General features: G+C 34.9%; 1 protein-coding gene across 1 annotated transcript in view; it reads left to right on the forward strand.

The window, feature by feature from the left end:
* The window catches only part of LOC125265201 (protein NLRC5-like), a 37,311-nt gene extending 15,531 nt beyond the window's left edge, over positions 1 to 21,780 (forward strand). Inside the window, exons 14-47 of the mRNA XM_048185289.1 lie at positions 179 to 295; positions 710 to 794; positions 1,259 to 1,454; positions 1,556 to 3,389; positions 4,204 to 4,374; positions 4,688 to 4,858; positions 4,974 to 5,144; positions 5,333 to 5,500; positions 5,727 to 5,900; positions 6,611 to 6,784; positions 7,050 to 7,223; positions 7,397 to 7,567; positions 7,779 to 7,952; positions 8,241 to 8,411; positions 9,103 to 9,276; positions 9,419 to 9,589; positions 9,734 to 9,904; positions 10,093 to 10,263; positions 10,407 to 10,577; positions 12,166 to 12,339; positions 13,061 to 13,222; positions 13,602 to 13,775; positions 14,437 to 14,607; positions 15,117 to 15,290; positions 17,410 to 17,604; positions 17,738 to 17,908; positions 18,075 to 18,245; positions 18,712 to 18,882; positions 18,999 to 19,172; positions 19,260 to 19,427; positions 20,030 to 20,203; positions 20,362 to 20,523; positions 21,066 to 21,163; positions 21,613 to 21,780. Coding sequence (XP_048041246.1) covers positions 179 to 295; positions 710 to 794; positions 1,259 to 1,454; positions 1,556 to 3,389; positions 4,204 to 4,374; positions 4,688 to 4,858; positions 4,974 to 5,144; positions 5,333 to 5,500; positions 5,727 to 5,900; positions 6,611 to 6,784; positions 7,050 to 7,223; positions 7,397 to 7,567; positions 7,779 to 7,952; positions 8,241 to 8,411; positions 9,103 to 9,276; positions 9,419 to 9,589; positions 9,734 to 9,904; positions 10,093 to 10,263; positions 10,407 to 10,577; positions 12,166 to 12,339; positions 13,061 to 13,222; positions 13,602 to 13,775; positions 14,437 to 14,607; positions 15,117 to 15,290; positions 17,410 to 17,604; positions 17,738 to 17,908; positions 18,075 to 18,245; positions 18,712 to 18,882; positions 18,999 to 19,172; positions 19,260 to 19,427; positions 20,030 to 20,203; positions 20,362 to 20,523; positions 21,066 to 21,123 — 7,108 coding nt within the window. The 3' untranslated portion in view covers positions 21,124 to 21,163; positions 21,613 to 21,780. The remainder of the gene's footprint in view (positions 1 to 178; positions 296 to 709; positions 795 to 1,258; positions 1,455 to 1,555; positions 3,390 to 4,203; positions 4,375 to 4,687; positions 4,859 to 4,973; positions 5,145 to 5,332; positions 5,501 to 5,726; positions 5,901 to 6,610; positions 6,785 to 7,049; positions 7,224 to 7,396; positions 7,568 to 7,778; positions 7,953 to 8,240; positions 8,412 to 9,102; positions 9,277 to 9,418; positions 9,590 to 9,733; positions 9,905 to 10,092; positions 10,264 to 10,406; positions 10,578 to 12,165; positions 12,340 to 13,060; positions 13,223 to 13,601; positions 13,776 to 14,436; positions 14,608 to 15,116; positions 15,291 to 17,409; positions 17,605 to 17,737; positions 17,909 to 18,074; positions 18,246 to 18,711; positions 18,883 to 18,998; positions 19,173 to 19,259; positions 19,428 to 20,029; positions 20,204 to 20,361; positions 20,524 to 21,065; positions 21,164 to 21,612) is intronic.
* The last annotated feature ends 1,167 nt before the right edge of the window (positions 21,781 to 22,947 follow it).

The raw sequence follows: 22,947 nt of genomic DNA on the forward strand, positions 1-22,947 counted from the left end.
ATTTCTTGTGTTCATTTTTTATCATAAAAATGAATTTCACATCAACTGCTTTACTGTACTGACAAAGTAGGTAGTAATAAGCTGCTGGTTTGACAGTCGTTTGAACAAATGAAATTGACAGCTGCAAACCCGTTAAATTTTAATCATAATTTTTTTTATCTTTTTGTGTGTGGTTTAGTAACAAAGAGCAGAAGACCACAGTAAATATTGGTGCAGAATTTTCACGGTGGAAAGCTCTAAAAGCACAGAAGAAATTGAAGAGTGATGTGGAACTGGCAACTTTTCTTCTCAACAGGTGGGAACAAAAGATACCTCAGTTTACCTTTTTACAATTTAACCTACATTACTACATAAATGTATCTTCTTTGCCAAATTTTTTTATGTTTTTTTTTTTACTAGAGACATAATAAGCTATAATATGTAACATGGTTATTAAAATGTAATGTACATGTACCTTTTGAAGCAAAATGACCATGGGCAGTGATCCATATAACAATGAAAATTAGAACCACACTGACAATTTTTGCAAGTTAAATTCAGCACCTTTCAATTAGAACATAAATTTGAGTCATCAGGTTCAAGAGGAAGACATATGCATCTATTGTAAAGTCTACTATTACAGTCATATATCTCTGCCCCTCCTAGTAACTGAGACTTAAAAATAAATAAATAAATTAAATCCACCTTAATTTTTTTTTTTTTTTTACAGGGTTCAAATTGAGAAATCAGACTCGGACTACAAGAATTACCGCAACCGAAAGGATTTCAGAGAAAATCTTCTTTGGATCTTCAAGGCAAGTAAAAATTCATAAATGCTCATGATTGATGTATGTATTTATTTATGTATTTATTTATACAAACTAATAGGTTATTGAACAAGTGGAAAATTAATTTAATTTTTATCTTTAAAATGTTTCTTGTTAACTGATGTTTTAATAATCCTTCATTCTTGAAATCTTAACTCAAAAATAAATGTCAAACTCAAAAATAAAACAGTACTTATGTTTGAGCCACATGACAGTGAATGCAAAAAAACATGAACCAAGATACCAAGAAATCATGTTGATTATTTGATTTGATCTATACCAGTTTCTTGTTATCTCTATTTGCATTTTGTATTCATCACCACTTTATTCATTTTAATGTTGCTTGCCTGTAATTTGTAATACACATACATTGTTCATATTTAAATAAAACAAACAGAAACATGTTAGTTACTTTTTTGTTCTGTGCCTTATTTTTCTTGATTTGTTTTCAGGCTGTTGAGAACAAAATACTCATATTTCTGAAGAATGAGCTGGAAAAGTTTAAGAAAATATTAAAAAAAGAGAATACACAATACTTTGTGCAGGACTTTACAGAGGAAATGCGTGATATCAAAGAAGCAGCTCTTGATATGACACTCTTTTTCTTGAGAGAAATTAAGGAAGTTGAGGCTGCAGATAAACTACAAGGTAAGAGATTCATGGGCATAACAATCTGTCATTGTCACTTATAAAATGTACAAGTGAAAATTATGCATATATCGTTTGTTTTGTTCTTGTTTGTGTGTTAGATGAGATGGTCCTCATTCATCAGCGACCGCTAAAATCAAGCCTGAAGAAGAAACATCAATCTGTATCTGAAGGAATTGCAAAGCATGGTGACTCCAAGCTTCTGAATAACATCTACACAGATCTCTATATGACTCTGGGTGATAGTAAACAAGTCAATACCCAAAACGAAGTAAGGCAAGTTCAAGCTGCTGACAGGCGACATGAATCACAAGAGAAACCAGTTGAATGCAAAAATTTATTTGAACCACCTGAACAAGACATGGAGATCAGAACTGTACTGACAAAAGGAGTCGCTGGCATCGGAAAATCCATCTCTGTGCAAAAGTTTATTGTGGATTGGGCTGAAGGAAAAGAAAATAAGGACATTACTTTCATATTTCCCCTTGCATTTCGAGAGATGAACTTAATGGAGAAAGAAACACAAAGCTTGACAAGTCTTATAAGTTTTTTTTTTCCAGAGATAAAAGGACTGAACCTGACAAGTGATAAATTTAAATTCCTCTTCATCCTTGATGGATTAGATGAATGTCGTCTTCCTCTAAACTTTAAGGGTAATGAAAAGTGCCGTGATGTGTCATCAAAAGTCCCTCTGGATGTTCTCCTAACAAACCTCATCGAGGGAAATCTGCTTCCTTCTGCTCTCATCTGGATCACCACCAGACCAGCAGCTGCCATTAAGATTCCTCCTGAATGTATTAACCGTGTGACAGAAGTACAAGGATTCAATACTGCACAAAAGAAGGAGGAGTACTTCAGAAAAAGATTCACTGATGTGGATTTGGCCAATGAAATCATTGATAATGTTAAACAATCAAAGAGTCTCTTTATCATGTGCTACATCCCTGTCTTCTGCTGGATTTCAGCCACTGTTCTCCAGAACATTTTGGAGGAGAAAAGAAATAATGATCTGGAAAACAATATGGCTAGTGACTCCTCTAAAACACTGCTGGAATCAAATACTGAAGACACTCCCAGGACTCTGACACAGATGTACACACACTTTCTCCGCTTTCAGATCCTGCAGAGTCGTCGAAAGTATGAGGGTGAATACACACCCAATATTTTCTGGGATAAAAACGCCATCCTTTCACTGGGGAAATTGGCATTTGACCAGCTGCAAAGAAACAATTTGCTCTTTTATGACACAGATCTGGAATCCTGTGGTATTGATGCCTCTAAAGCATCTCTGTATTCAGGCATGTGTACCCAGATCTTTAAGGAGGAAAAGGGGATCATTCTCGGTACCACTTTCTGTTTTGTTCACTTGAGCATTCAAGAGTTTATTGCAGCACTTTATGCACATCTGTTTCTAGACATCAACAAGAAAAGTGTGTTTGTTCATGAGTCTACAGAACAGGAAAACAAAAATGAAACCATGGTTGATTTGCTCAAGACTGCAGTGGACAAGGCGCTCGAGAGTGAAACTGGACACCTGGATCTTTTCCTTCGATTCCTCCTTGGTCTGTCACTCCAGACCAATCGTCCACTCTTACGAGGTCTTTTGACACAGCAAGATGACAATGACCAGAGCAACAAGGAAATAGTTAAGTACATAAAACAGAAGTTAGAAGAGAATCTGTCTCCAGAGAGATCCATCAATCTGTTCTACTGTCTGAATGAACTGAATGACCAAACCCTGGTGAAAGAGATTCAAAACCAACTTAACAAAGGAAGTCTTTCAACTGACCTTTCACCTGCCCATTGGTCTGCTGTGGCCTTTGTTTTGTTGACATCAGAGGAAGAGATGGAGGAGTTTGAGCTTCAGAAATTCAAGAAATCAGACGAGTGTTTCTTTAGACTATTGGAAGTTGTGAAAATCTCCAAAAGAGCTGTGTAAGTTATTTAAAGCAGGGGTCTTCAACCCAGCTCCTGAAGGCCCGGTGCCCTGCAAAGTTTCTTTTCAACCTGCTTCAGCTTGTGATTTACAAGTAATCCTGAAGAGTTTGATCAGCTGGTTCAGGTGTGTTAATTAGGGTTGGAGCTAAACTCTCCAGGCCTCCAGGAGCCAGGTCGAAAACCTATGATTTAAACAATTCAATTCACATTTATTTGTTTGGCACTATTCACAATATATATATATATATATATATATATATATATATATATATATATATATATATATATACACACATGTATATATCGTTTCAAACAGAAAATGCATGTCAACATTACAGTTTGGAGTGATCTGTTATCAGTAATCACATAACAGATGTATATGAATGTATATGAGGGTTATTAACTATATTAATTTACCATTTTTAATAGTTAATTATAACCATTATTGATTATTAAACACAACATTAAAATTAAATTCTGCAAATTATAGTAAGATACAACATGTTGAGTTCATATTCTGCTTACATCTATTTAGTATGCATCATCATTATAGTGTATACTGAATTTGATGTCTTAATATCACTGTCATAATACATATAGCTTGTTAAGCGTTTTTTACATTTAGTGTTTTACAATGTCCCACCATTTTATTCAAGCATGTTTGTTTTTATGTAGCATAATAAGATTAGTTGTATTGGCAATGTAGCTCATCATCCTAGAGTATATGTATTGTTCATCTAATATAAATAAATGCTTTTTTTAAAAAGTATTGTATTAAATTTTACTTTGTGTTCTAAATTATTTCTTGTAGGTTAAACGATTGTAACATAACAGACAAAAGCTGTTCAAGTCTGGCTAAAGCTCTCGATTCAGATAACAGTCTGAAAGAACTGATTATGGACAATAATAATCTGCAGGATGCAGGAGTGATGCTGCTCTGCACTGGACTGAAGAGTATAAAGTGTAAATTGGAGATACTGAGGTAAGTTGTGTGACTGCAGACAATACCATCAGTTAATTAATAGAAATTGTACTGACTAATAAGTTTAAGATTATACAATTTACTTTGTTTCAGAAACAAATATGCTTAATTTACATTTCCTTCATTTTGACTGATAAGGGGAGTTAATGGTAGTTCACCATAATGAATTAATGAAAGTAAGAGCTGTGCAGTAAATCCCACGCTCCTGGCCCTGTGGTGGTTGCAATTGACCTTGCTAGCATGCATGCCTCCAATGCTGGTGAAGTTGGTTTGAATTGAATACACTGACAAACTTTTTTTTTTTTTTCTTCAGGCTCAGTAAGTGTGGTCTAACAGAGGAAAGCTGTTCAGCTCTTGCTTCAGTTCTTAGTTCAGACTCCAGCAGTCTAAAGGATCTTGATCTGAGCGATAATAATCTTAAGGATCCAGGAGTGAAGTTGCTCTCTGATGGACTGAAAGAGAATTGTAAACTAGAGAAACTAAAGTGAGTTGATGTCTAACATATTAATGTTAGACTCTAACTTTACTGTGTCCAAAACTGGGCATTTTATTTGTCTCTATATTCAGTGACCAATTTTTGATTGAAATCTCCTCTCTAGACTCTCTAACTGTAGTGTAACTGAAGATGGGTATAAAGCTCTGGCTTCAGCTCTGGAATCGAACCCTTCACACATGATAGAGCTGGATCTCACAGGAAATGATCCTGGACAGTCAGGAGTAGAGCATCTCCTTGATGTACTACAGAAACCAGACTGTAAACTAAAAATAAGGTGACGTGATGAAATGATACAAATGAATATGCAGAAGAATTACTTGGTGAAAGTACTGTATCTAATATTTAAAAAAAAAAAAAAAAAAGTAAATTCAAGTTTGAACATTTCACACTTTTTCTATTAGAATCAAATGATACAAGCTTAGTTGAGAAATAAATTCACATATTTCAATTTCCCTTCTGCAGGTTTTTGAGTCCTGAAGCAGAGCAAGTCTTTCAGGAACTGACTGTTCTGGGTAAAAACCTGTTACTCCTGAGAGAGCTGAATCTAAATGAATGTCATCTGGGATACTCAGGATTGAAGAAACTTGTTCCTGTACTGGAAGATAAACACTGTAAACTCAACACAATGATGTAAGTTGTATCATCATAATGACAAGTTTAAGGGCTTTTAAACCTGCATTTTATTTATTATATGGAAATAGTTCTGAATTAATTACCATATGATGTTTTTGTGCTTCCACCATCATTATCATCAATTGTCACTTACAGTAGTTTGTGTAATAAAAGTAACAGTAAAAGTAGTATCTTACACATCATTATTTATGTAATACTGAAACTTAGTTTTCTCTTTATACAGTCTGAATGACTCCTCTATAACAGAAGAAGATTGTCATGCTTTAGCTGCAGCTTTAAATTTAAATCCTTCAAATATGAAAGAGCTGGATCTAAGTCGGAGTAATCTCAAAGACTCGGGAATGAAGATCATCTCGTCTCTGTTTTCAAATGCGGAGTGCAGACTGGAAAAGCTGAAGTAAGTAATCTCAGACAGGTTTGTTCAATAGTTCATGTTAGGTAAATGGAAACTTAAAGAAGTTGATCCAAATTATTAAGCAAGTCAGTTTCCATGCAATATGGGGAGGAATCAATCTAAAGATGAAAAGCCTGAAACAATGCAATGTCTTGCAAAAGGCATAAAAACAAATATTTTGTGAAAATGTAATAAGCTTTGAAGCTACTGGAGACTCAAGAATGACTCCATGCAGGCTGGCAGTTGGGTGTTAAGCTGTGTTTCAACTGCCTCTAAACAAAGATCACAAAGAGAAACCTTTATGGTGGCTGTTTGCTGCTGAGCAGTGGCTTTTTAATAGCTGTGTGTGTGTGTGTGTGTATGCGTGCATGTTTTTGTGACATATCAGGACACAAATTTGTATAATGACATGGGTATGACATAGGTACTACAAGGAGAGGGTGACTTATGAGTCCACAGAATGAGTTTGCAAAAAAAGCAAAAATGTGCACAGTTTCCTGTGATGGGTAGGTTTAGTGATGGGGTAGTGTAGGGCAATAGAAAATACAGTTTGTACAGTATAAAAACCATTACGCCTATGGAATGTCCCCACAATTCACAAAAACAAACCTGTGTGTGTGTGTGTGTGTGTGTGTGTGTTCAAATCTCATATTAATTAGTTGTATTATTGTATTCATAGCTAAGATTTGAATGTTTTCACTTTGTTTCTACAGGTTTCATCACATTTGTATTACTCAAGAAGGTTGTGCTGCTCTGGCGTCAGCTTTTAATTCAAACCCTTCAAACCTCAGAGAGCTGGATCTGAGTGAGAATAAAATAGGAGACTCTGGAGTAACACAAATTGCCTCTCTACTGGAAAATCCACAGTGTGCACTGCAGATACTCAGGTTTGACTTTGGTTAATGTAAACATGAATCAATAAAGTTGATACCTAAATCTGGCCTGTAAAAAAAAAAGTTTCAAATGTTTGGCAGATACTTTATTCAGCAGTGAATGCATTGGTGCACAATATCCACAGAAATGTTATACAACTATTGATAAACATTTATCTCTTTGAGGTGCTGGACATTATACATGTCCTAATTATGTCCTGATAATGATATATTGTTTTTTATTGAATGAGTAATTGATTACATTTTTATTATTATTTAGACTTTCAGACTGCAGTATCACAGAAGAAGGTTATAAATCTCTGGCTTCAGCTCTGAGGTCAAACCCTTCACACCTGATAGAGCTGGATCTCACAGGAAATGATCCTGGACAATCAGGAGTGAAGGAGCTCAGCGATTTACTACAGCTTAAAAAGTGTTCTCTGAAAACACTGAGGTGAGACATGATGAAATAATACAAAAATTATATGCAAGTGAATTATTTATAGAAATATTATTTAACTAATACTGTCTGTTGGATCAAAATGACTTCAAGAAAAAACATTTTACACTTTTTATCAGAATCATATGCTGTTTTTCATTGCAGTTAATTCATCTTCCCTTCTGCAGGTTTTTGAGTCCTGCTGCAGATGAAGCCTGTCAGTATGTAAACAGAGTTGTGGGTAAAAACCCTTTACTCCAGAATGAGCTGAATCTGAGTGGACATAAACTAGAAGACTCAAATGTGAAGCAGCTTGCTGTTTTACTGGAAGATAAACACTGTAAACTCAACATACTTCAGTGAGTATCTTATATTGTTATAGACTCAACTATTAATCAAACTATTACACAAACTATTTAGGCATTTTCAGAGTCTAATCAAATACTATTCTTGCTTTTCTTTAAAGTTTTGGGGGGCTGATAGATGAACCATCATATAGATTTATCTATTATTGTAGTTGTTAAGACAAACTGAAGAATGTGTCCTGTCTTTGTTTTATTTTTTCTGCAGGCTTAGTAATAACAGTATTGCAGAAGAAGGTTGTGCTGCTCTGACTTCAGCGTTTAATTCAAACCCTTCAAACCTGACAGAGCTGGACCTGAGTAAAAATAAACTTGGAAACTCAGGAATAGTGAAGATCTGTCCTCTTTTGAAGAATACACAATGCAGATTGGAGAAACTCAAGTGTGTTTTTATATTTATTATACATCAATATTTCTGATTGTAATATACATTTGTAAATATCACTTTCTGTTAGTATAACTGAAAATAAAAACTACTGTGACTTAAATTTCAGTTGAACTGTTTTCATCTCATGTTTTTACATGTTACTTATTTTAAATATCGCAGTAAATTATGTAACTGAATAAATCATGCAAATATTGTTTAGTTATTGTGTTCCAGGTACGTTGTCAGAATGCATTTCTAATTTTTGTCCAAACAAAGAATAAACAACTTATTATTGTTTTACAGACTTTCAGACTGCAGTATCACAGAAGAAGGTTATAAAGCTCTGGCTTCAGCTCTGAGATCAAACCCTTCACACCTGACAGAGCTGAATCTTACAGGAAATAATCCTGGACAAGCAGGAGTGAAGGAGCTCCTTAATGTACTACAAAAACCAGGCTGTAAACTGACACTGAGGTGAGTCTTCTAAAATGATAAAGTTGGGCAGTTTGAATGGACACTATAATTTAAAGACCAAATCTTTAAACGTTTATTAAAAATGCAAATATAAAAAAATCTTTCCATCACATACAATATGGAAAATTAAAATGGGCAGGAACATGTGTTTTATTCATAAGCTAAAACTTGTTGCATTAACACAGCAGAAGTGTTTAATCAGTTTAATCACAATTTAAGTGCACTAATGAAATCTTTGCACAAACCATGAACACTATCTGTCCCCTTAAATGCATAATATCAATTGTTTTTTTACACTATTCTAATAAACCTTTAAAATATTGTAGAACAACTTAATATCTTACCACTTAACATTACAACTTAATGTAATATTTGTGTGTAAATTGTCAAAATAATATTATATCTAATACAACAATATATAACCTTACATCTAACAACAGTTATTCAATAAATAAATTAGTACTGTCTGTAAATTTTGAAAAACTTACACAAAAAAAGTTTAATTAATTTAATTTTTTCTGGTCATAAAAATAAAACCTAAAAATAATGTTGCTGTAATTTAACAAGTCTTGCACTAATACACAGACCACACACTATGTACATTAGCTGGACCCATTAAAGAGGAATGGGGCTGCAAAAAGCATAGAATTTTAAGAATATGTGATATAAAATTATAATCTGCTTTGTTTAGATTTTTGAAAACTGCTGCTGCAGAACAAGCGTGTAATTATCTCAGTGGAGTTCTGGGTACAAATCCATTATTACTGAAAGAACTGGATTTTAGTAAAGATAAATTAGGAGATCTGGATGGAGAGAAGCTCTCTGCTCTATTGATGGACTCCCATAGCAAAGTGGAAATAATGAAGTGAGTCGACATTATTTATACATAACTTCTCTATTTATTATAAAATGCTGTCAATCGTATGTATGAGCAGATATGAAGACCTGTTGATCTGATGTGTGTTGAATATGTGCTGAATAACAAATAATGGTGTTTTTGTATTTAGACTGAATAATTGTGAGCTGACAGAGAAAAGCTGTTCAGTTCTAGCTACTGTTCTCTCCTCCAAAACCATCCTGAAAGAGCTGAACCTGAACAACAGCCGTCTGCTGGACTCAGGAGTCAAACAGATCTGTGAGGGACTGAAGAATCCTGTATGTGAGCTGAAGATACTCAAGTGAGTACATTTCACCATCAGCTACACTCAGCAGTCACATGATATTTAGACATGTGGTGATGTGCATAATTATATGCAAAAGTAAGCTTAGTTTACAGTACTGTCACATATCTTCATTATTGATGTTTTTGTTATTTTTATCAGGCTCATTAAGTGTGATCTAACAGAGGAAAGCTGTTTGGCTCTTGCTTCAGTTCTTAGTTTAGACTCCAGTAGTCTGAAGGATCTTGATCTGAGTGATAATAATCTGAAGGATTCAGGTGTGAAGTTGCTCTCCGATGGACTAAAAGAGAATTGTAATCTGGAGAAACTCAGGTGAGTTTATGGCAAATAGAAGCCTAAAGACCTTTAATATTGTTAGACTTCATATTCAGCCATTTTTTAAATTCATTTGTACAAGGAACAAAATTAACTAGCTCTTTTATTTTTAGGCTATTGATATTAAAACATTTCTAGAATAATTGAATGATCATCTGAATGTTACATTTTCCATCCTGTTCTAGACTTTCAGACTGCAGTATCAGAGAAAAAGGTTATAAAGCTCTGGCTTCAGCTCTGAGATCAAACCCTTCACACCTGAGAGAGCTGGACCTCAGAGGAAATGATCCTGGACAATCAGGAGTGAAGGAGCTGTATGATTTACTACATGATCCAAACTGTAAACTAACTCTGAGGTAATATTTCATGACAGCATGCTGTTGCATCAAAGATAAAATGATTTCAAAATCGAGGTTTTTAAGTCATATTTTCTATATCATCCCTTATACTTTAAAAGACGAGAACTTAATCAAATCCTGCTTCAACTTCACTTCTGCAGGTTTTTGAATTCTGAAGCAGATGAAGCCTGTAAGTTCTTGACTGGAGTTCTGGGTAAAAATCTGTTACTCCTGAGAGAGCTGAATGTGAGTGACTATAAATTGGACTTAAAGAAAGTGAAGCAGCTCGCTGCTCTACTGGAGGATAAACACTGTAAACTAAACATAATTCAGTGAGTATATATGTGGTTTTATATTTGTACAGTAAAGCGTCTTTTTAAAATGTCTTTAAATGTAAAATTTGTTTTAAAACTTGTGATATATGTATTCATTTAGCAGTTACTTTTATGCATAACAACTTACAAATAACAATAAATGGCCTCATACATGAAACTTCTGTAAATATGTTAGTAAATTCAGAATACTTTACACGTAAGATGAATCTTCCTAAATATTGTTCTCCAGATTCACAAATTCTTTATAAACCTCAGACTTGATAGTTATACTTTTCATATACACTGCCCTCCAAAAGTTTGGAAATACCCCTGGCAAAGTGTTTTTTGTTGTTGTTTTTTTTAGTGCAAATACATTAAAGTAACTTGACATTATCATTGATAATAAAAAAAAATCATTTTGATTACATAATAATGGCAATATATACATGTCAAAGTTTAAAATACAATGAACCAATTAGAACACAGTTTAGGTCAAATAGCTGCTAAGACAGCTATCAGAAGACCCAGAGGCGAAAAGTACAATCAAACACGGTTTATTCAGAAAACAGGAGTTCAACTGAGGCAGACTGCCGAGTGCCGTCACACGGAAACACTCACAGCTGGTAAAACAGAAACACAAGTCACAGTCCTCAGGCAAGCATGAGCGGGGCTCTGCAGCACCTTGGGCAGAAGATGGAGTACACAACGGTTGGCAGCTGGAGGAAACAAAGCAGATGGAACCGAGGGCTCAGATGGGTTGATCCTGAGATGGCTGCTGTTACTGGGACTACGACTGCCGTAGATACACAAATATAGGTCAAGGATAACATGCAGAAAGCTGAGCGAGAACGCCTTTAACAGATACAATCATCCGACAATGAAGTGTGGCGAACAGCAGCGAGAAATAGCCAAGACAATCAGAGAAGAAGCGTGACAGGTGCACGCACAATCAGCGCGAACGCTGAGAGAAAGGATACACAGCTGAAGCCAACATGCAATGAAAGGAGAAAATGAGGAGCAAATCAAACCTGGCTCATGACATTGTGTTGTCCCTTATCAGTGTAAAATTATCAAAAATTAAAAAGGATTCATGCCAATATTGCCAAAACCCCACTTTTCTAGGGTGTTTCCAAACTTTTGGAGGGCAGTGTATATAGTAATAAAATCCAATCATTTGTACAAAATATACAATAGGGCACTTGTCCACACGCATTCAGAAGTAGCATAATCCTCACTAATGCAAAAGAGACTAATTGGACATTATGCCTAATAAAAATATCCAATGTAAATTTTACATTTCACATTTAACCTATTGGTTAAGTAATATAATTTATTATTATATAAAATACCTGAACACAGTTTTAGGTGCAGTGAACTCATCTAATGTTTCAATTTAACTCCAGCCTCTCACTTTACTCCAGCATCACCTCACAACTCCACTAATGTAATAGAAGTACATAGCAATCCTTATTTATCTTCCAAGTACTAATTGTCCCTGAAGATATATCAGAGCTTGATTTGAAGCTGCTTCCTGAAGCTGTTCACAAGTAGGTCTTGAGATAAATTAAAGAATGTTTTCATATGTCTTTGTTTTCTTTCTCTTCAGGCTGAAAAATAATGCCATTACAGCGGAAGGTTGTGATGCTCTGACTTCAGCATTAATTTTAAACCCTACAAACCTGATGGAGCTGGATTTGAGTGGAAATATACTAGGAAAATCAGGAATGGAGAATATAATTCTTCTGCTTGCAAATGCACAATGCACATTGCAGAAACTAAAGTGTGTATTTTCATTTATCTATGTTGCTGTATGTTAAAAGGATCCTATTATGCTATTTTTTTTTTAATTTTGCCTTTTTTTTAGTGGGTAATGCAGCTGTTTGTGCATGTAAACAATCTGTAAAGCACAAAATCCATGCCAATGTGTGTTAGTTTATCCAACATAAAACACCTGCTTTAAATGCATCATTTGGACTTCAAAGGCAAAATAATTTAGTGATTAAAGTTTATTTTTTAACATTATTCCTCAGCATTAGTGAGTTTCAACCATAGTGATTTTATCCACTAGCTGTCAATATTATGTACTACACTTTTAAATATTATGTATTTCAAAATTCAAATGAAGCCAAAATGACTTTATTATAATTAATATACAATTGTTACAGTTATTGTTATTTTGTTATTAATAATTGTAATAACAAAATATTTCATACTCTATGCTATACTTTATACTTTTACACTTTATATCAGTGATTTTTTTTTTAATTCAGGGAATAAAAATGGTTTTATAGCTAATAACCCTGAATTAAGCAGATATTATAAAGGCATTTTTTTTCTATTGTTTGCTAGTGAATGAAGCCACACAGATATATTTTGCAATGGTTTAAGACATATTTGTATTTTAGGTTTTTATTTTAAAATGACATTTTACTTTGTGCATGTGTATTTTATTTAGTGTAGAACATGCAGTACTTATCATAAACCTTTTTTTTCATTTACAGACTTTCAGACTGCAGTATCACTGGAGAAAGTTACAAAACCTTGGCTTCAGCTCTGAAATCAAACCCTTCACACCTGATAGAGCTGGATCTCACAGGAAATTACCCTGGACTATTTGGACTAAAGTGGCTCTTTAAATTACTAGGGGGTGGAATGACCATCAGGTAAAAATAAAAAAAATCTAATGTTTCAAAAGACACAGACATGGAGTCAGTGGTGTGGAACACATTAGAGGGGACAAATAAGCTGGTGTGAAACTGAAAGACAGGAAGAGGAATTTATGGAATTGCAATTCAAAAAATATCAGATTTGATTTTTATGTCTGACATAAGTTTTGTGACAAATCTAATGTAAAATAAAATTATTAGACAAGTTTGACATAGTTTCCCCCCTTGTTAGTACATTTTCTCATTGAAACTAGGTGCATTATCAATTATCATGACTTCATTACTACCCTGGACCCATGATGAGGATGGAAGTTGCAAAGGGTCTAAAATACAGAGCACAATTATCTAATCTAAAATACTTTTCCAATTTCTGTAGCTTTTTGAGAAGTCCTGCTGCAAAGAAGGCATGTGATTATCTCACTAATGTTCTGGGTACAAATCCATTACTACTGCAAGAACTGGATCTGAGCAGAATTGAACTAGGAGACATGATTTGGGAGAACATCTCTGCTCTTTTGGTGGACTCTCATTGCACAGTGGAGAAAATAAAGTAAGTGATTATGATTTTAAACATTATAAATTCTCTGTTAATGTGTGGACACATTTACCGTATTTCTGCAAACATTTGTAGGTGAAGGCAGCTATGGTAATCTACTGTAAGTAAAATGGTTGTCAAATTGCTGTCAACCATAACTCTCAGGTCTTTAACTTTAGGGGAGTTCCATAGAAAGAAGTTACTTGTCTGGAATTAAATAATTTATAATGGTTGAAAAGTATAATTATCTTAACCTGGAAAAGTAAATCTGTGTTTTCTATTTTTTCCCCAATGGACAGTACATATAATGGAAGCAAAAAAAAAAAAAAAAATGTTGCACTCCATACTTGTTAGCTCTGACTTGTTAGATCTATCAGTTGGTCATTTGGACAGATAATATCTTGACCATCCTAATGCTTAATAGGGCTAGGATCTAGTTGAAGTTTTGTTGGTTTTAATGCAGTGATCAGTTTTGTTAGTTCTTACTGTCCTATTGCAGTAAGGTATTGCAGTTTCTTTTTAGGTACAATATTGGAAACTAAATTAATGATGCTTTATCTGCAACAGCATGCAGCTTGGGAACATAGCACTTTTAGCTATTGAGACACAAGTGTGAGTATTTATGAAGAGCTGTTGATCTGATGTGTTTAATAAATAATTATGCTTTTGTGCTTAGGCTGAATAATTGTGAGCTGACAAAGAAAAGCTGTTCAGTTCTAGCTACTGTTCTCTCTAATAATAACAACCTGAAAGAGCTGAACCTGAACAACAGCTGTCTGCTGGACTCAGGAGTCATACAGATCTGTGAGGGACTGAAGAATCCTGTATGTAAGCTGGAGAACCTCAAGTGAGTACATTTTAAAATCATGGAAACACAAACAATTATAATTTTCTGCTCATCACCTCAAGAAGGGGGAACATAGATGACTACTACTGCATTTTCACACAAATCTACACTAGACGTGACTTTTATTGTGTCGCATTGTACTGCAACAGCTAAAAGCTGTGTACACTGAACACGAAAAGCTGACCATTACTGTTCAAACCACTTGGACTACATTAGAAATAGAATGGGGAATCTGTTTACTGGAAAGAATTTGTTGTGTGGTGCCACGCCACATCAAGTGTTGACATTACCATTGATTACAATGGGTTCTATTGTCTTTTGATGCGTCACATTGCTCGCATCCTTTGTAGACACTGTTGGAACACACATTCTCAATCACATTTTTCCTACATTTAGGATAAAATTTAAACTACACATATTCCAATATAACAAACTCTTGGTGACTATTGTATGATTACAGTCATAGTGATTCAGAATGCAAATAATAAACTTGATCTGTAAATCCTCAGACTTTCAAACTGCAGCATCAGTCAAGAAGGTTATAAATCTCTGGCTTCAGCTCTGAGATCAAACCCTTCACACCTGATAGAGCTGGACCTCAGAGGAAATGATCCTGGACAATCAGGAGTGAAGGAGTTCATTGATTTACTACAGAAACGCTGGTGTTCTCTGAAAACACTGAGGTGAGTGTACTTAAAATATCTTGCAGTAATTTTAAAAAAGTTTAGTGGAATGAGGTCATAAAAAGTTTAGTGGAATGAGGTCATTAAGTAATTTATGAAAGCTTTGAAATGGCTACAGGGCCTTTCAAAAGGTTTGGACAAAGTACTATTTAGCATGTGCAGATGTTGATGGTTAATCAATTAACACTCTGAGGTCTGAGGGTATCGCCGGCGATACCACCGTGGTTTTTTTCTTATCAGTGTGAAAGAGACTCAAAATACTCCGTCAATGTTGCACATACAATTAAGAGTTATACACCATTTTAATCTGTGGAATATCTTCTTTCATTTGTGTACACTCAGAGTAAAAACAAAATGTTGTGCTTTTTGTAAAATAAAGAAAACTAACATGATGCGTGATCTCTCGTCTCCCTCTGAGCGAAGTCCAATTTGATAGTTATTAGAAAATGAACTGTAACTTAGTGAATACTAATGACAAAAAAAATTACACTTATGTCTAAAAAAACATTAAGATGTCAGGTTTTAAAACATATAAGTCAAATCGAAAACAAACCTTCTGTGTTTATGTAATCTGTATGAAAAGAGAGCCATGTCAGAAGTCTGTGATTCAGCTCATTATCCGCTAATGTGGCCACGCCCACGGAGCGAGCGCTATTCAGACGCAAATTCAGTCAATACATGCATTCATCGTCCCAATCGTGTATTTATTGTCTTCAAAAGTGTTTTGAATAGCCATATTTAGCGATCTCTTGCCTCTGTTAGTTCCTTGATTGTCACATGATATGCCTCTTCTTTTACTGAGGCATTTGTGGACAAAAGGGGCAGAGCGCCCTCCGGCTGCAAGTATGAATTAAAAACACAGCATCCAGCGCTCATAATGATGACAATAAATATAGAATAATAAATATTACTCCTCTGTATAGAAAATTGATATAAACATATGAGAATCCATCAATATTTCACCAAATGTGTATGCTTTTAAGCATATTAAGAAATTATGGTCAATATAAGATTTTAAGAGTCAAAATGTGAAGCTTGAGTCTTAGATCTTTTTAATGATGTATAGTTTGTCAACTGCACATCAACATTTAGGCTCTATAATATAACAAATATAGTAGCCTATATGAAATGCCCTAGAGGTAGGAATGTTCAGACGCGTTGCATCACAGAAATACATTATATTTTAAAGTATATTAAAATAGAAAACCATTATTTGGTTAGAGACTTGAGACTTCTTTTAAAAACATTATAATGGCAATGTGTTCAATCTTTTGACTCATTATACATGAGGATTCATGCCTCCATGCATAATGTGTTTCTTGACCAAAAGTGTCTTAGAAAATTTAAATCTCTCTATTGTTTTATATGAAGGAGTAGGCAGCATAATTTTTACATAATTCTGAAGCAAAAACTCTAGTCTACAACCTCCAATACCCAGAAGTCTTATGAACACAGATTTAATATACTTTTTTTGGCCTTATTTCAGTGACTTAAGTTTTTTGTTTTTTCAATAACCACGCATAAACATTATTCCTTCAAAAATACAAACATGTACGTACATGTTCCTCACATATTATTGTAGCCTAGTTTGTGCTGAATACAGTGTAATGACACTTTTGTCATTTATATGTTAATGAACAACTGAAAAAAGCACAAATGTCAGGGCATGTCAAAACTTCTCCAAGCCCCAAATCAGCCTCAGACTCCAGAGGGTTAACCCACCTTAAAAATATGTTGACTAATACCATTGGATAATTATGCATTCATTTTTTGTTTTTGGTTTTTGAAGGGTTACTCCATTTACAATAATGATAAAATAATAATAAATGAAAATTAAAATAACAATGAGATTATTTAAAACATGGTATCTAGGGTAAGTTACATTTTGTTTTACCTTTAGTCTTGCCACCTGCTTCTCCTTTTTGCTAGCCTCACAAGACAAACAATAGAATGTTATTCATGCTTTTAACATTCTGCCAGCAAGTATTTTGCTAAAAAAATCACTATGTCTGTTGGATCATGCTTTTTTTTTCAAGTGTTCATGGCAAATACTTTTAACGGTTAATCGGTTAAAGTCATATATGAAAACACATTTTTACTGTATTTCCTGTGTCACCAGGTTTTTACAAGGTCCTGCTGCAAAAGCCTGTCGGTATCTCACTGGAGTTCTTGACAATAAAAACCTTGAGAAACCTTTAGAAATTCTGTTGTTCTTGAGAGATATGAATTTAAGTGGATGTAAACTAGGAGACACAGGAGTGAATCAGCTTGCTATTCTACTGCAGGATAAACACTGCAAACCCAGCACACTCATGTGAGTATTGTGTTCATTTATTATTTAAAATAATGAAGGATGAATCATAGAGTGACAAAATTTTCAGGTATCACAGACTGTTGACCTCATTTATATTGTATTTATAAATTCTCTCTCCTGTTCATCTTTCTAGGCTGTGTGATTGTGATCTAACAGAGAAAAGCTGTTCAACTCTCGCTGCAGTCCTGACATCAAACTCCAGTCTGAAAGAGCTTGACATCAGCAACAATAATCTGCAGGATTCAGGAGTGAAGAAACTCCAGAACGGATTAAAAAATACGAACTGCAGACTGGAGAAACTCAGGTGAGTTCAGTGAACCTTTGTTTGATTTTAATAATGACATTCGTTTTTGATCAAAGTTAAAATATTACTGTAGTAAACTGAAGAAAGAGGGAAAGACATGCTTTATCATCCTGATCAGAAAATAAAATGCATCTGACATTTTTACAAATAAATCTCTTTTCTCTAGTCTTTCAGACTGCAGTATCACAGAAGAAGGTTATAAAGCTCTGGCTTCAGCTCTGAGATCAAACCCTTCACACCTGATAGAGCTGGATCTCAGAGGAAATGATCCTGGACAATCAGGAGTAAAGGAGCTCCTTAATGTACCACATAAAACAGGCTGTAAACTGACACTGAGGTGAGGCATTATTAAATAAACAATATAGTTATAGAAATATTATTTTATATGTTGTTGTATTAGAGCCCGATCACACGAAAATGCGTATCAATAGTACGAGTTTGTAATCTCGTAGAATATATACGCCAAAATGAGTTTTGGCGTGCTTATGGTACGTAGTTTTTCGCGTGCATATGATACGCACTTTATGGCGTACTATACGTACGAACCCCCCACCCTCCCACCCCCATCCTAACCAAGAGCGTATCATATACACGCCATAAAGTGCGTATCATATACACGCGAAAAACTGCGTACCATAAGCACGCCAAAACTCATTTTGGCGTATATATTCTACGAGATTACAAACTCGTACTATTGATACGCATTCTCATGTGATCGTGTTGTGTATTATAGTGATTTCAGCATTTTAAAAACTGACTTCTGGGTAATTTTAAGCAGTATATATTATGTTTCCCTTCTCCAGGTTTTTGAGTCCTGATGCAGAGAAAGCCTGTCAGTATGTAAACAGAGTTGTGGGTCAAAACCCGTTACTCCTGAATGAGCTGAATCTGAGTAAACATAAACTAGGAGATACAAATGTAAAGTATCTTGCTGCTCTACTGAAGGACAAACACTGTCAATTCAACACACTGACGTGAGAATTTCAGTTTAAATGGTTAAAACAGATTATAGAAATTAAAGTAACTGCATTTAATACTTTAATAAGGTGGTCATTGTAGATCTAACAAATGTCCCCTTTTGTGTCTTCAGTCTGTGTGGATGCAGTATTACAGAGAATCAGTGTTTCACCCTGACTTCAGCTCTGAAATCAAACCCATCACACCTGAGAGAGCTGGATCTCAGTGGGAATAAAATTAAAAACACAGGAGTGAAGCTCTTATGTGACGTACTGAAGGATTCACACTGTGAACTGGAGAGATTGAGGTCAGTAACGTTCACATACAAGAAAGTGTTTTGGTGTTTGAATGAAACGGAATGAAAAGTTTGATCATCTCTTTTCTCCCAATGTAGTTTAAGAGGCTGTGATATGACAGATGAAGGTTGTTCTGCTGTGGCTTCAGCTCTGAAATCAAACCCGTCACAACTGAGAGAGTTGGGACTGAGCGAGAATAAACTAGGAGACTCTGGAGTGAAAAACCTCAGTGATCTACTGATGCGATGCAAACTGGAAATTCTTGAGTTAGTAATATTATGTACAGCAATTGAAATTGCTGATGTATTTGAAGGATGTATTTTGAACAATTAAAAAAAAAATTGGTTGCAACTTTTGTTTCATGCCAGCTAACAACTTAAGTTACTCTGCATCATTATTATATAGCCCATAATACTGTACATCTTGCAGCAAATGGTTCAGTTTGTGTATCAGTAGAAAGATCATAAAACAGTTGCATTTGAAACTTAGAATTGAGAACAGATTAAAAACTAGCATAACATGAATGACAGTAGATTACCATGTCATGTCTTAATAGCACTTTTATCTGAACTTCATCTACTTTTATTAAGCAATTAAATTGTGAGTCATGTTCAAGATTTTCTAGATTTTTCAAGATTTTCTAGATTTTTCAAGATTAACATGATTCTCTTGTTAAAGTTGACACTTTCTGCACAAAATTGACACACGTTTTTTTAGTCTGATTGATAAGGGCTCCAGACTCCAAACCTTTAGTATCCTCAGATCCTAGTTAGTTTTTGGCAATGTATTATTGTATTTTATGGCAATTACTAATTATGTATTTGAACTTAACATGAATATAAATTTTTGTTCCTCTTTCTGTCTTCAGTCTGTGTGGATGCAGTATTACAGAGAAACAGTGTCTCATCCTGACTTCAGCTCTGAAATCAAACCCATCACACCTGAGAGAGCTGAAACTCAGTGGGAATAAACTAGAAAACACAGGACTGAATCACTTATGTGATGTACTGGAGGATTCACGCTGTAAACTGGAGAGATTGAGGTCAGTAACATTCACATACAAGAATCAAAATGATTAAAGTCAAGAGACATGATTTCAATAAATTACGAAGAGCCTGAGTTCATATTAAATTTGTGGAAAATTCTTCACTTTAAATTTGTTAGATGAACTAATTTTATTTTTTGCTTGTTTCTTTCTAGTCTAAATGAATGTGGCATTACAGATGTTTCTTCTTTAACTCAGTCTTTGACTAAAACCAAAACACTGCAGTTTTTAAAAGAGCTTGATCTGAGTAACAATGAAATAGGAAAGTCAAAGGAGCAACTCAGTAGAGCACTAAAAGACTCAAACTGTAAACTGAGGTGAGTAAATGCCTTTCTTCCCCCTCTGATACATGAAGTGTTTCAGATATTTGTGCAAAATTATCATTAAGTGTTATTAAAAGAAAGGGGTTAATTAAAGTTACTTTAATACGGATAGACTGTGCAGATTCCAGCTTCTGCTCACAGCCGTCCAGCCTCACATGATCAGTTTCTCTGTCTCTCGTGTGTTTTCACTTTCACAAGAAACACGTCACACTGCTGCTTTAAGTTGCTTTCTCAAACTCCTAAAACCAGTTTTAGCAGCTTTTACTAGTGAAAAGCTTTACTGAAAGGTTTTTGTCTTCATTTAGAATAGCATTTGCTCTTCCCTATATTTTATTTTGACAAAAATATGAACATAATTCTTGTTTTAAATTTATTCTTTTTTAAAACATTCAGTAATGTTGCCTCCGAATAATGTTATTAAAAGTCATGTTAGTGTAATCTCTTGCACTTCTTTATACTCAAAGTAGTTGAGTATACTATTTTGAAATATATGAAACTCAACATTAATTATTTTGTCTTCTGATTCCTTCTTACAGACTAGACAGCGAAAGCTGGCTAAAACAGGCTAGAGGATGGTTTACATCCTGGTTTTAATCTTAGAAACCTGTGAAATGAATGAGACCATCATAATCAGGTGAGGATCCTCTGAAGAGCCTCAATATAATACTGCATCTATGAAGAATAATGAATGTGTGATGTCTGTATAACAATCTAAAGTTTACATTGTTAAAATAGGAAAAAGAGCAATAAACTCAATGTCTATATGAAATTTATATCTTTATTATCTTTATATCTTTAATATAAACTGTGTCACATCAGGGATTTTTAGGGAGATTTTGCCAAACACAATTCATAAATATGAACTGTTCAAAACCTACAGCTGTTGTGAATTCAACATGTGTTTGTTGGATAGCAAATGTAATCATCTTCAAATAATTGTTTTAACAAATGTAAAGTTTATTATCCTAGCCCTTAAATATTACTATTTAAAATAATAACTAATGCATGCAGGTGGAAGAAGCTCAGACGTACAAATGTAATAATACATCAATAATGGAAACATGATAATTTTGTGTTTTACAGGAGGAAGAAGGGTTGGATCAGAGCTCAGGTGGGAGGGGAGAGAATGCGCGACCAATGAAGCACAGACATAGAACACACTTATTATACAGAATAATGAATATTACATTTACATTTATTCATTTGGCAGACGCTTTTATCCAAAGCGACTTACAAGTGAGGAATACAACAAGCGAGTCATCATGACGAGGCAAATAGACACAAAGTGCTCATAATAAAAGTTATTGGCAGTGCTCAGAGTATCATAAGCTACAATAGAGAGGAAATGAAAGGATAGGTATAAGAATTTTTATTTATTCATTTTTTTTTTTTTTTAAGATGAGGTTAAGTGCTCACAAAAGAGATGAGTTTTCAGCTGTCTTTTGAATGATGCCAGGGATTCTGCATTCTGGATGAAGGCAGGAAGATTGTTCCACCAGCAAGGGACTGTGAATGAGAATGTCCTGGAGAGTGATTTCATGCCTCTCTGTGATGGTACCACAAGCCTTCGCTCCTTTGAAGACCGTAGGCTTCTGGTAGAGATGTAGACTCGTAAGAGTGAGTGGAAGTAGGAGGGTGCTGAGCCTGTGGTAGATCTGTAAGCAAGGGTCAACGCCTTGAATTTGATGCGAGCAGCAAGTGGTAGCCAGTGCAGAGAGATGAAGATAGGCGTGACGTGGGCTCTTTTGGGTTCGTTAAAGACGAGACGTGCTGCAGCGTTCTGAATCATTTGTAGAGGCTTGATTGTGCATGATGGCAGTCCAGCCAGAAGAGCATTGTAGTAATCAAGCCTAGAAATGACCAGAGCCTGGACCAGAAGTTGTGTTGCATGTTCTGTTAGAAAGGGCCTGATTTTCCTGATGTTGAATAGTGCAAATCTGCATGACCAAGCTGTCTTTGCAATGTGGTCTTTGAAGGACAGTTGGTCATCAAGGATTACTCCAAGATTTCTGGCCGAATTTGTATATTAGTATATGAGCATGGTAGCCTGGATGCCAGCCGAACTTAGCCCCGCCCACAACATTTTGAGGTCGGGGAGTTCGGTCTGGACTCGATCCGTAGAGGAGTAATTATGCCCGAACAGAAACTGTTCGGACCAATCACATTGTCAGGGCGATGATTGACAGATTATCACCAGAAACGTAATCAGTCACGTCATCAAAGAGCGCTTGGGGAGTTTGATTGACAAGCGATCTAACCAATCAGAACGCTGCATCCGCTATTTTGTCCGACAAAGCAGTCAGGAGTAACATCGGCGGAGTTAAACTTGAAAAATTGTGCATATTGACGTCTTTCCGCGTTTGAAACAACATTCATTCTCATGTTCATTCATGTTTATTTGATGCTATAAATGGACTA

This window comes from Megalobrama amblycephala, linkage group LG1 (assembly GCF_018812025.1).
Source record: "Megalobrama amblycephala isolate DHTTF-2021 linkage group LG1, ASM1881202v1, whole genome shotgun sequence".
Lineage (NCBI taxonomy): Eukaryota > Metazoa > Chordata > Actinopteri > Cypriniformes > Xenocyprididae > Megalobrama > Megalobrama amblycephala.